Here is an 11527-nt window from a genome sequence, read left to right as displayed (position 1 = left end):
ATATAGTGGAATATAGATATAGATTTGGGTAGGGCAAGATCAGAGGTGGGAAGATCAGTCAGGAGATATTGCCATAGTTTAGATGAATTGTGAGGGGGTCTGAAACTAGACCAATGGTAGTTGGGATGAAGAAGGAGGAAAGGACTCAATAAATACTCAGTGGGAAGAATGAGTAGTATTTGAAGATGGGCTGTGTAGATTGACAGAGGGGAAGGATTGATTCCCAACTATCTGGCTTGGGAGACTGCATGATATTGTTGCCATTAACTGAGAGAAATCAGGAGAAGCAGAGTAAATAGATGATAGAGGAGGAGGGGAGGAAGTACAGATAGTTGAAGATAGGAAATATGGTAGGCTTATTTTAGATGTGTTGAATTGGAGGTGCCTATGCAGAACTTGAGAAGTCAGTTGGATTTAAGAATCTGAAGCCCAGGGGTACCTGAATGGCTCAGTCAGTTGAGCATCGGACTCTTCATTTCAGCTCAGGTCATGATCTCACAGTTTGTGGGTTTGAGTCCCATATCATGAGGAGCCTGCTTGGGATTCTCTCTCTCTCCATCTCCTCTCTCTGCCTCTTCCTCCTCTCTCTCTCTCTCTCTCTCTCTCTCTCTCTCTCTCTCTCTCTCTCTTTCTGTCAAATACATCAACTTAAAAAACCTGAAGCCTGAAGAAGTTAGTCTTTAAAATATAGATCTGGGAGTTATTAGCATTTAAACAATAATTTAAAGTCGTAAGGTAGATAAGTTTTCACAGGAGGATTGATTTAGTGAAAAGAGTAGTGGACTGAGGTTGGAACCCCAGGGAACGTCAATATTTAAGATCTCACAAGGCTTTTTGCTGAAGAAGGAATAGTCAGTGAGGTAGAAGACTTCTATAGGGGGTCAAGGATCCCCAAGACCACCTCCAGAATCTGTGATTCAGTAGGAGAGCTCACAGAACTCAGAATCTAGTCATGCTATGCCTATGAATTCTTACAACAAAAGGAACGAAGCACAACCAGCAAAGAAAAAAGGCCATATGGGCCAAAATCCAGAGAAAACCAGGCTCAAGTTTCTAAAAGTCTTTTCCTAGGGGAGTGACACAGAATGGGCTTAATTCTTCCAGCAATAAGTTGGGACATATGAGAAATATGTTGTATACTAGGGCAGCCCATTAGAGACTTGATGCCCAGTGTTTTTACCGAGGCCTGTCACATGGGCACCCCCTGCATAGCATGTGCCAAAATTCCGGACTCACAGAAGAAAAGTATGACCCATATTGTTATATCAGTTTAGTGAGCCAGTCTTATCAGAATGAAGGAAACCCTTCAAAATCCAAGTTCCCAGACACCAAGGGCCAAACTTGTGAGCATCCTTTCAAAGGATAGCAGGCAGACCCATAACGTTAACTCTTTTCTAGTCATGTAGTAATAAAAGCCCAGAAAATTAAGCATTTCAAAAAGGAGGGAGTGATAAACAGTGTTAAGGCAGCAGGAATCTAGTGCTGTTAAGACTGAGAGTGTTCTCTGGATTTGGTAACATAGATGCCATTGGTAACCAAAGCCAGCACAGTTTCATTAGAGGAATGGGAGCAGAAGCCAGGCTGTGACTGAGAAAAATTAGAAAGTGAGAAAGTGAATATGACTGCTTTAAGCATTGTGACTTAGCAGAAAGGGTAGTTCCTAAGACCAAGGATTTTTCAGATGTGAAAGACGTGAGATAATTTTTGGTTGAAGGGAAGGAGTCAATAAAATGGAATGGGGGGTTGAAGAATAAAGAGAAGAAAATATTTAATGGTGTAAGGTCCCTAATGATTTTGGAGGGGATTCAGTCAAGGTGGATGGGCTAGCTTTGAAGAGTTGCCTACAGAAAAGAAGGCAAGGCCATAGAGGGGTGTGTGTGTGTGTGTGTGTGTGTGTGTGTGTGTGTGTGTGTTTAAGGGAAACTACCATAAGCCACAGAAATGGACATGTATAAGAGGAAGATACAGGTTGAGGTTTACCTTTTACCAATAAGGAATGCTAGAAATATTGATAAGGCTGCAGAATGGCACTCAAAAAAGAATTTACCGTCAACCATTCCTTCTGCCCTCAATGTCAGGAGTATTTAGCTAAGAAAGTCTAGAAAGAACTATTTTCCTTTCCTGCATCAACTAAGTACTGCTGGAGAATTAAAGAAAAAAGACTTAGAGGGATGAATTTATTGATGGAATGTGTGAAAATAATGTCTAATCAAGACCAATGATAAATTACTGAATCAAAATTTTGACTGCATCTGGATAATGTGGAGGAATTAACAAGATGATATGCTATACAGTTCCCTTAAGTAAAAACAGCATACATGCAAAATGTTTTCATAAATTCTTCTCCATCTTATATTTAAACCAAAATGATAAAAATCACTAGAATAAGCTTTACTTCTTTGAGTACCAATCCGGAAAAGAGACTGCATTGAGATTCCTTGCATAAATCAATTATTTCATAATGTTGTAGTTTTGAAACCACTTGATCGTATGTTTCATGCTGTGACAAATAATGTGAAGGGTATATAATTTGGATATCAGAATTGTAATTACTCAAACAAAAGATACCATTTATAACCAATCTGCTTCATTTGCCAGGTGGAGCTGTCTCCATAGCAGGAATTAAACCTTTCTGACCAATATTAATCACCTTTTCATAGAATTAGTATCACTCTTCAGCACTTAATGGTATAAATTGCTTTACAATGTTAACTCTCATAAATTTTAAAATTCTCTAGTGGGATTTCAGTGTATTCTACTGGGTAGTTATCCCACTAAATTAGAGTTTATTTACAGAAATTATTTGTTTTGTCTAGCTTTCTTTTCTCACATGGAAAATTAACAAACTATCCATTTCTTTTTTCTTTAAAGGAGGATTTAAAAATCATTATTAATTATTTAAAAATCATCATTAATGTTTTTTAGACCAGATGTATTATTTAAAGTAGTACTTTATTTTTTTATGAGTGTTGAATTATAGAGTTAATTAGATAGTAAGTTTTCATTGATCAAAACCCTGGAAAATGTATATCTTGTTATTCATGTGAGAAAACAGTTTAAAAGCTTTTAAAAATAATAAATATTTTAGGACCTAAGAAGCGAAATTAGCATTTCCTTTAAATGATTTGAGAGCTATTCTTTATATTGAAGAACTGGCAGCCACTTATCAATTTCCTATTTAATAAAAGTTTAACTATTTAAGTGAATCTGACTGATAGGCACATTATTCCTCCAAAAACGTATGTGGCCTCTTATTTAAAGTATAGTTCATGTCAGTAGTTATACTCCTTAGAGGATTAATTGCAGAGGCCCACATGACCTCTTTCAGTTAGAAAATCCTGCCCTTGACTAAGTCATAGAAAATCCTGCCTTTTGTCTCAGCTATGATTCTCTTTTCTCACTCTTGATTCCTTCAACACATGGAATATCCCTAATACTTAGATTTGTGTTGAAACCTTTGTGAACTTTAACCTCACATTTTAGGATGTAAGGTTATGTGGACAATTAACCTTCAATATATAGGGACAAATAATGGCCCTCTCTTTGGATAAAAACCATGGAGAACCATGGCAGGGATAGATTCTGTGTTCTTAATTTTGTCATTGCCTTTCTCTCTGGTCTTTCAAGTTCCTTCGTGTCTCTTAAAATTATAAGGACTATAAGCCAAAAGCTCCTTTAAGTAAAACTTCAGTAGACAGTTTACTCCCTTTTCATCATAGGAAGAGTCTTAGAAATAGCAGTTAGTTGGGGCGCCTGGGTGGCGCAGTCGGTTAAGCGTCCGACTTCAGCCAGGTCACGATCTCGCGGTCCGTGAGTTTGAGCCCCGCGTCAGGCTCTGGGCTGATGGCTCAGAGCCTGGAGCCTGTTTCAGATTCTGTGTCTCCCTCTCTCTCTGCCCCTCCCCTGTTCATGCTCTGTCTCTCTCTGTCCCAAAAAAAAATAAATAAAACGTTGAAAAAAAAAAACATTAAAAAAAAAAGAAATAGCAGTTAGTTAATTTGGCTGAGATAGCTACTTCCATGTCTTATTTCAAATACCTATTGATTGAATTGTATTTTTACATAAGCACATTATCAAACATTTATCCTCTGGTCAAAAGATTGATTTAGAATTATATAGATATGTAAATATGTCTCTGAGAGTCAAGATTTAAGGATTTTAGGTTTCTTTTAATCCCAAATAGAAATCCTGTTACTATTAGCACAATTAATATGCCTAAATGCTTCTATAATTTGGTTCACTTGATTTGGATAAGGGGTGGATAAATGATGGGTAATGGTAAAACTAACATGATTTTCCTTTCACTTCCTTGTATTGGGGAGATAACCATACTGGTCTAGAAATATCTGTTCATGAGTGGTTGGTGACGGTGTACCTTTGTAAAAATGCTTATAGAAAGTGAATATCAAAGTGGTTTTTTTTTTGTCCTAAGATGTATCTGCATCTTCTCATTAAAGTACAATTTTCAGAAAGAAGGAGGGTAACTGTATTTATTTATTAGATGCCAGGAACTATGCCAGTTGTTTCAGATCTGTTTCTTGTTTAGTTCTCACAAAAATCCCATATCACGGATAATGTTATCATCAATTTACAGATTACAGAATAGTCTTTGAAGAGTTAAGTACTTGGCCTACATAAAGTAGTGCAGCTGAGATTCAAAGAAGCACATATACCTTCTATTATTTCATGCTTTTCCTCTCAAACATATAATTTGGGGCAAGTTTTCCTATATTTATTTTCTAGAATGAAAGAAATTCATAGTCACATATATACTTCCCATTTATGAAATTATAGTAGAGATTATTTTTCTTCTAAAAGCTCAATGTGTTCAAAATGTAACATGCCTTCTTTGCTCTAAAAATGACTTGATTAATGGTACTAAGATTTTTGCAGTCCCCAGATGTAAAGCCTGAACATCATAGTTTACTCCTTCCTTCATCTCCCTCACCCTTCTCTGCCTCCTATCCATGAGTTGTCAGGACTTAGCAGTGTTAATTATGTAATGTCTCTTATATCCATTTGCTTTTCTCCTTTTCTATTTCCTTGACCCTAGCAAGGCCCACATTCTCCTTCCCTCTTGAATCATTGCAGGAATCTACTAATGAGATTTAACAGTTCTAGTCCTTTCCCTGCTCTAGGCCATCTCGTAACTGTTATCAGATTAATCTTTATAAAAAACATAGTTCTGATATTTAATGGCCCTTGAGGGATATCATTGTCCATTGACAAGCATTTACAGCTCTGATAGGTTAGCCCTAAACTCATCCTTTCCTCATCTCCCACCTTATCTCTTGATGGACCTTTGAGGTCATGATATGCCAGACTTTTTCTGGAATGCCCTGCCCTTTTTTCTCTGATCAGTCAATTCCTAAGTATTCTTCAGTAGCTGATTAAAACACAACTTCTTCATTCTTTCTCATTGCCAAGTAGTATTCCATTGTGTATATAAACCACAATTTCTTTATCCATTCATCAGTAGATGAACATTTAGGCTCTTTCCATAATCTGGCTATTGTTGAAAGTGCTGCTGTAAACATTGGGGTACAAGTGCCCCTATGCATCAGCACTCCTGTATTCCTTTTGTAGCAACGTGGATGGAACTGGAGAGTGTTATGCTAAGTGAAGTAAGTCATACAGAGAAAGACAGATACCATATGTTTTCACTCTTATGTGGACCCTGAGAAACTTAACAGAAGACCATGGGGGAGGGGAAGGAAACAAACAAACAAAAAAGTTAGAGAGGGAGAGAGCCAAAGCATAAGAAACTCTTAAAAACTGAGAATAAACTGAGGGTTGATGGGGGTTGGGAGGGAGGGGAGGGTGGGTGATGGGCATTGAGGAGGGCACCTATTGGGATGAGCACTGATTGTATGGAAACCAATTTGACAATAAATTTCATATTTAAAAAAACACAACTTCTTAGTATAGATTCTTCTAAGTATAGATTCTTAGTATAGATTCCCACTAGAATAAATCTCTCCCTCCCCTGAACTCCATGACTCTTAATCTCTACCTGTCTTGAGAGCCTTATAGCTCCCTACTATTTGGTGGTTTTCATTTTTTAGTGTTAATGTTTTATTTGTCTCCCTACCAGATTATTAATTTATAAAGAACAACAACTGAATCTTACTCATTTCCATATACATATTATAGTACCTTGCATATAGAAGACTTTCATTATATATTTGCTGACTGATTGATTAAATAAATCTTAAAAACAGGTAAATGATATGTATTTTGTTATGTATAGGATGAAGGTGACCAAGCAGCAAGTGTTGAAGAGCTAGAAAAACAGATTGAAAAACTGAGTAAAGTAAGCACTTTTCAGATTACAGCTAACATCTTTTTTGCAGTGTTTTAAAGATCCACCTTGTATGGGATTAGTTTTTCTGGCTGCTAACATAAAAATAAGTTTTTTTATAAATAAGTAAAATGAGGAGCTCTAGAAACATTCTCACAATTAAACCTTAAAAGTTTAATAACAAGGTTAAAAGCCTAAACTTAACCAGGGCCTATATTCTTCAGCTCTTCATCTAAATACAAAATAGCATAAGTGCATTGTTTTATTTCTTGAAAGTAATTGTTTTTAAAATTCAATCAAATGTCATGGTAATAGTTTCAGCATCTTACGTTTTATTCTACATTACTATATTTGTGGATTATATTTGCACTGGATTTATAAATTACATATTTACATACTTATGATTTTAAAAATTCAATTGAAAATTGAATTTCAGTAGTATTAGTGAAGTTTCAAATGGACTTCTGTAAAAAAGATGTATTTTTAAAAGTATTAGTATTATGAGATTAATGTTATGAGATACCTGTATATTATATCAATGTTAGATTCATCCCAAATTTATCCCAAAATTTAGCAATTTGTTGCTTAGGTTTACAGTATGAGTATAAAAATAAGCAAATACAGATACGGTCAATTACATATGTTGTGAGAGTTATTTGTTATACACTATATACTCAATAGAACTGAGCCAGTTTGTTCTGGCCAGTAAAATAGTTGATCACATAGTTTACTACCAAGCTTAAGATTTGCTTTACTATAAGATAACTGGTAAAATAAAACATCTTTTTAATCCATGGTAACAAGACTATTCCAATTACTTTCAAAATAATTACTAACTATATTAAGTGTTACTGAAATTGAAGTCAGTCATAGAATATTTAGCTCTTTTGCTGTCTGTTCCCAGTAGTGAAATTTATCTGTTTAGTAAAGGCATAATAAGCATAAAGTCATTTTTATATTAATTTTTAAAGCACTTGACACCCATAGCTTAATTATATGCATCATTTTTTAACAGCAACAGAGTCAGTACAGAAGGAAGCTCTTTGACGCTTCTCACTCTTTGCGTTCGATGATGTTTGGCCAGGATCGTTACAGACGCCGGTACTGGATTCTTCCCCAATGTGGGGGGATTTTTGTAGAAGGCATGGAGAGTGGTGAAGGTAGGAACTATTAATCTGTTACAAAATAATATCAAAAACCATACTTCGAAAAACCATGTTACTTCTTCACTATAGTTTGTGCTTCCACAATCAAATTTGCTTTATGGATAAACAGTGTAAAACCTTGTTTCCCCTTCCTTTTGAACTCATGCCTCTTTCACTGATAAATATTTCCTCTGTGTTCATGATTTCTCTTCTGTCACTCTTTCTGACATCACACATAAACTGTTCTTTTCTTACTTAGTGGACAAAGATCTTTCCCTGTATTTTCCTTTATAGCTGCTTCTCTATTTTTTCTCCCTTCCCATTGTCAAATTTTTTAATATGTGTTTTATTCTTTAACCTTTGCAAAAAGTGTCCATCCTGCCAGTATCCCTGGAAATAACTCCCTTAAAGTAAGACCCTTATCATAATCTCATTCATCTTGAAATCTTGTTCATGTCTGAAATTTATGATCACTTCCTTCTCCATTAAACCTTTTTCTTTCTTGAGTTTTGTGTTAAACTTCACAATCCTTGATTTTTATTTTTTATTTTTTTTATTATTTATTTATTTATTTATTTATTTATTTATTTATTTATTTTTACCTTTAGGCTATTTTCTTGCTGTCTCCACTTGTGTTATATTAACTAACTCAGTACCCAGTGCATTTATGTGTTGGATAAATGGTCTTGAAGTGAACTTTTCAGAACTATAAGTTTGAGTGTTTCCAAATGTTTAAATTCTGATGGCACTGAGAGTATTATGCCAGTGCTTACAAGTTTCAGGATATAGCTATGGTTCCATGGTGATGCATGCAGGCCAAAACTTCTTTTAACACTTTTTTTTTGAATACCCATTTAATGCCAGGCATTTATAGGCACTGCAGGAGGTTGAAAGATAGATAAAACAAAATCCATGCATTGTAATACTTTAACAGTCCAGTGGAAAGAGGGATTTGATTAATCACAGCGATGTCCAGACCCAAAATTTTATAAAGTAGTTGTTTTTAGCAACAACTTTTTAAAATAAAAATCTTTTGCAGGAGGGCAGTTAATAATGCGTGTAAAGTACTTAAAGTTGTGGCTGGCATTTAAGCATTGTTGGCATATAGTAAGCAGTGTTTTACACAGTAATATATTTCCTATGGCTTCAAATTACATGAAGTAAGAGTATAAAATCATGTATTGTAATTATATGTGAAAGTTACCCCTTGCCTTTCCAGGGCAGGGAGTTGCTAATGGTATCAGGGAGGGTACATGGAAGCTTCAATTGCATTGTACTTGTTTTTAAAAATTGATGTAGATGGGTCAGCCTGTTGATTCAACAGAATAGTGTGATGGGTTCCTTTTTTAACTGTTCACATAAAATATTTTAAAATAAAAATATTTTAAGCATGGAAAAAATAGTAATAAATAAGTAAGTGGGACTACATTGGTCTAAAAAGTTATTGCACTGCAAAGGAAACCATCAGCAAAATGAACAGGTAATCTACTGAGTGGGAGAAGATATTTATAAATCATATATCTGATAAGGTACCAATAACCAAAATATGTAAAGAACTCATGTGACTCAAAGCAGAAAAATGACCTGATTTAAAAATGGGCAGAAGATCTGAAGAGACATTTTTCCAGAGAAAACATACAGATGGCCAAAAGGCATATGAAAAGTGCTCAACATCACTAATCATCAGAGAAATGCAAATCAAAACCACAATGAGATCTCACCTCACACCTGTTAGAATGGCTAGTATCAAGAAGACAAGAAATAACAGATGTTGGTGACAATGTGAAAAAAAGGGAACCTTATGCACTATTGGTAGAGATGTAAATTGGTGCAGCCACAATGGAAGAGAATATGAGGGGTCTTCAAAAAATTAAAAATGGAACTACCATATGATGTAGCAATTCCACTTCTGGGTATTTATCCAAAGAAAATGAAAACACTAACTCAAAAAGATATATCCACCCCCATTTCACTGCAGCATTATTCACAGTAGCCAAGATATAGAAACAACCTAAGTGTCCATCAGTGAATGAATGGATTAAAATGGTAGGGTCTACACACACACACACACACACACACACACACACACCTCATGTAGAATATTACCCAGCCATAAAAAAGAATAAAATCTTGCTATTTGCCACAAGATAGATAAACCTTGAGGACATTATGCTAAGTGGAATAAATCAGAGAAAGACAAATACCATATGATCTGTCTTATATGTGTAATCTAAAAAAATAATGAAAAGAAAACCAAGGTTATAGATACGAAGAACAGATTGGTGGTTGCCAGAGGTTAGGGGGAGGGGTGGAAGAAATGAGTTAACTGAGATTTTATTTTTGTTTTTGTTTTTGTTTAAATAAATTGTTTAAAATTTTACAAATCTTATGCAGAACCCCAATATCTAACAAAACCAGAATTGTTCTGGTTGATGTATTTGGGGAACTCCTAGCCTTTACAGTTAGACCTATATCCTATACACTTGTTTTTCATTCCAGGGGTGGCCCCAAAGGCAACTCTAAGAAAAGTTAGGACTTTGCAAACCAGAGAGTGAATGAAGTTGGAGGTAGTCAAAGGAATAAACACAAAGTGCTTTAAAATACTCAAACCAGGAAAATGTTATATAGCCTACTTTAATAATTTACAATTTTTGGCATACATGGCCATTTCTGGCACTAGACTGTGAGGTCTTGAAGGCAGAGAGTAATATAGGCAGGGGAACTATGCTAAAATAATAATCTGGAGCAAAGTACACATTGGATTGAGGAGAAAGGGGGCAGAGAAATCAGTCGTGGGATCACTCTAGTAGCCTAGAAAAAAAGTAGGGAGGCCCTAAGCTCAAGTACAAACAAGAAACATGGGAAGACCATGATATCTTTTTTTTTAATGTTTATTTCTTTTTGAGAGAGAGAGTGATAGGGAGGGGCAGAAAGAGAGGAGGACAGAGGATCCCAAGACAGCTCCGTGCTGACAGCAGGGAGCCCAATGTGGGGCTTGAACTCACAAACCGTGAAATCATGACCTGAACTGAAGTCCAATGCTTAACCACCCGGGTGCCCCCAGAGTGTGATATCTTGAAGGTAGAATTGCTATAAGAAAGATTGAATGTGATGTAAGAAAAATGAAATCAGAGAAAAATTGGATGAATTAATCCTTAATAGAAAAATTGTGATATTGGGGTGCCTCGGTGGCTCAGTCCATTGAGTGTCTGACTTCAATTCATGTCATGATCTCGCAGTTCTTGGGCTCGGGCCCCGCGTTGGGCTCTGTGCCGACAGCTTGGAGCCTGGAGCTGCTTTGGATTCTGTGTGTCCCTCTTTCTCTCTGCCACTTCCCCACTCTCACTCTGACTCTCTCTCTCAAAAATAAATACTAAACATTTAAAAATTTAAAAAAAAAGAAAAATTGTGATATTTTAAACTGAATCAGGAAAGTCAAGAGGAGGATCTTGTTAAGTATGAAATTAAGTAAAAGTTTTAGTGTAGAAATCTATTTTTTTTATTTAAGTATAATTAACATAGTGTTTTTAGTTTCAGGTGTACAATATAATGATTCAACAATTCTATAAATTACTCAGTGCCCATTAAAATAAGTGTACCCTAATCCCCTTTATTTCATCCATCCCCCAACCCACCTCCACTCTGGCAACCACCAGTTTGTTCTTTGTATTTAAGAGTCTAGGTTTGTTTGTTTGTCTGTTTTTTTCTTTGTTCTTTTTTTTTTATTCTTAAATTCCACATATGAGTGAAACCCTATGGAATTTGTCTTTCTCTGACTTATTTCACCTAGCATTGTACCTTCTAGGCCCACCCATGTTGTTACAAATGGCAAATGTTCATTCTTTTTTAATTTTAATTGTAATGTTTTTTTTGAGAGAGAGACAGAGCACAAGCAGGGGAGGAGCAGAGAGAGAAAGAGAGAGACACACAGAATCTGAAGCAGGCTCCAGGCTTTGAGCTGTCAGCACAGAGCCTGATGTGGGGCTCAAACTCATGAACCGTGAGATCATGACCTGAGCCAGAGTCAGACACTTAACTCGACTGAGCCAACCAGGCACCCTAGATTTCATTCTTTTTTATG

General features: G+C 35.8%; 1 protein-coding gene across 38 annotated transcripts in view; it reads left to right on the top strand.

Annotated features, from left to right (window-relative positions):
* Positions 1–11527, top strand: part of BAZ2B (bromodomain adjacent to zinc finger domain 2B) — a 326925-nt gene that overhangs the window by 271159 nt on the left and 44239 nt on the right. For all 38 annotated transcript variants that reach the window (XM_043576806.1, XM_043576805.1, XM_043576798.1 and 35 more), the window contains 2 exons: positions 6251–6313; positions 7317–7461. In XM_043576806.1, the coding sequence (XP_043432741.1) occupies positions 6251–6313; positions 7317–7461 (208 nt within the window). The remainder of the gene's footprint in view (positions 1–6250; positions 6314–7316; positions 7462–11527) is intronic.

Source organism: Prionailurus bengalensis, chromosome C1 (assembly GCF_016509475.1).
Source record: "Prionailurus bengalensis isolate Pbe53 chromosome C1, Fcat_Pben_1.1_paternal_pri, whole genome shotgun sequence".
In the NCBI taxonomy this organism is placed as follows: domain Eukaryota; kingdom Metazoa; phylum Chordata; class Mammalia; order Carnivora; family Felidae; genus Prionailurus; species Prionailurus bengalensis.
The sequence above is the reverse complement of the archived record's forward strand: the minus strand, read 5'-3'. Positions and strand labels throughout refer to the sequence as shown.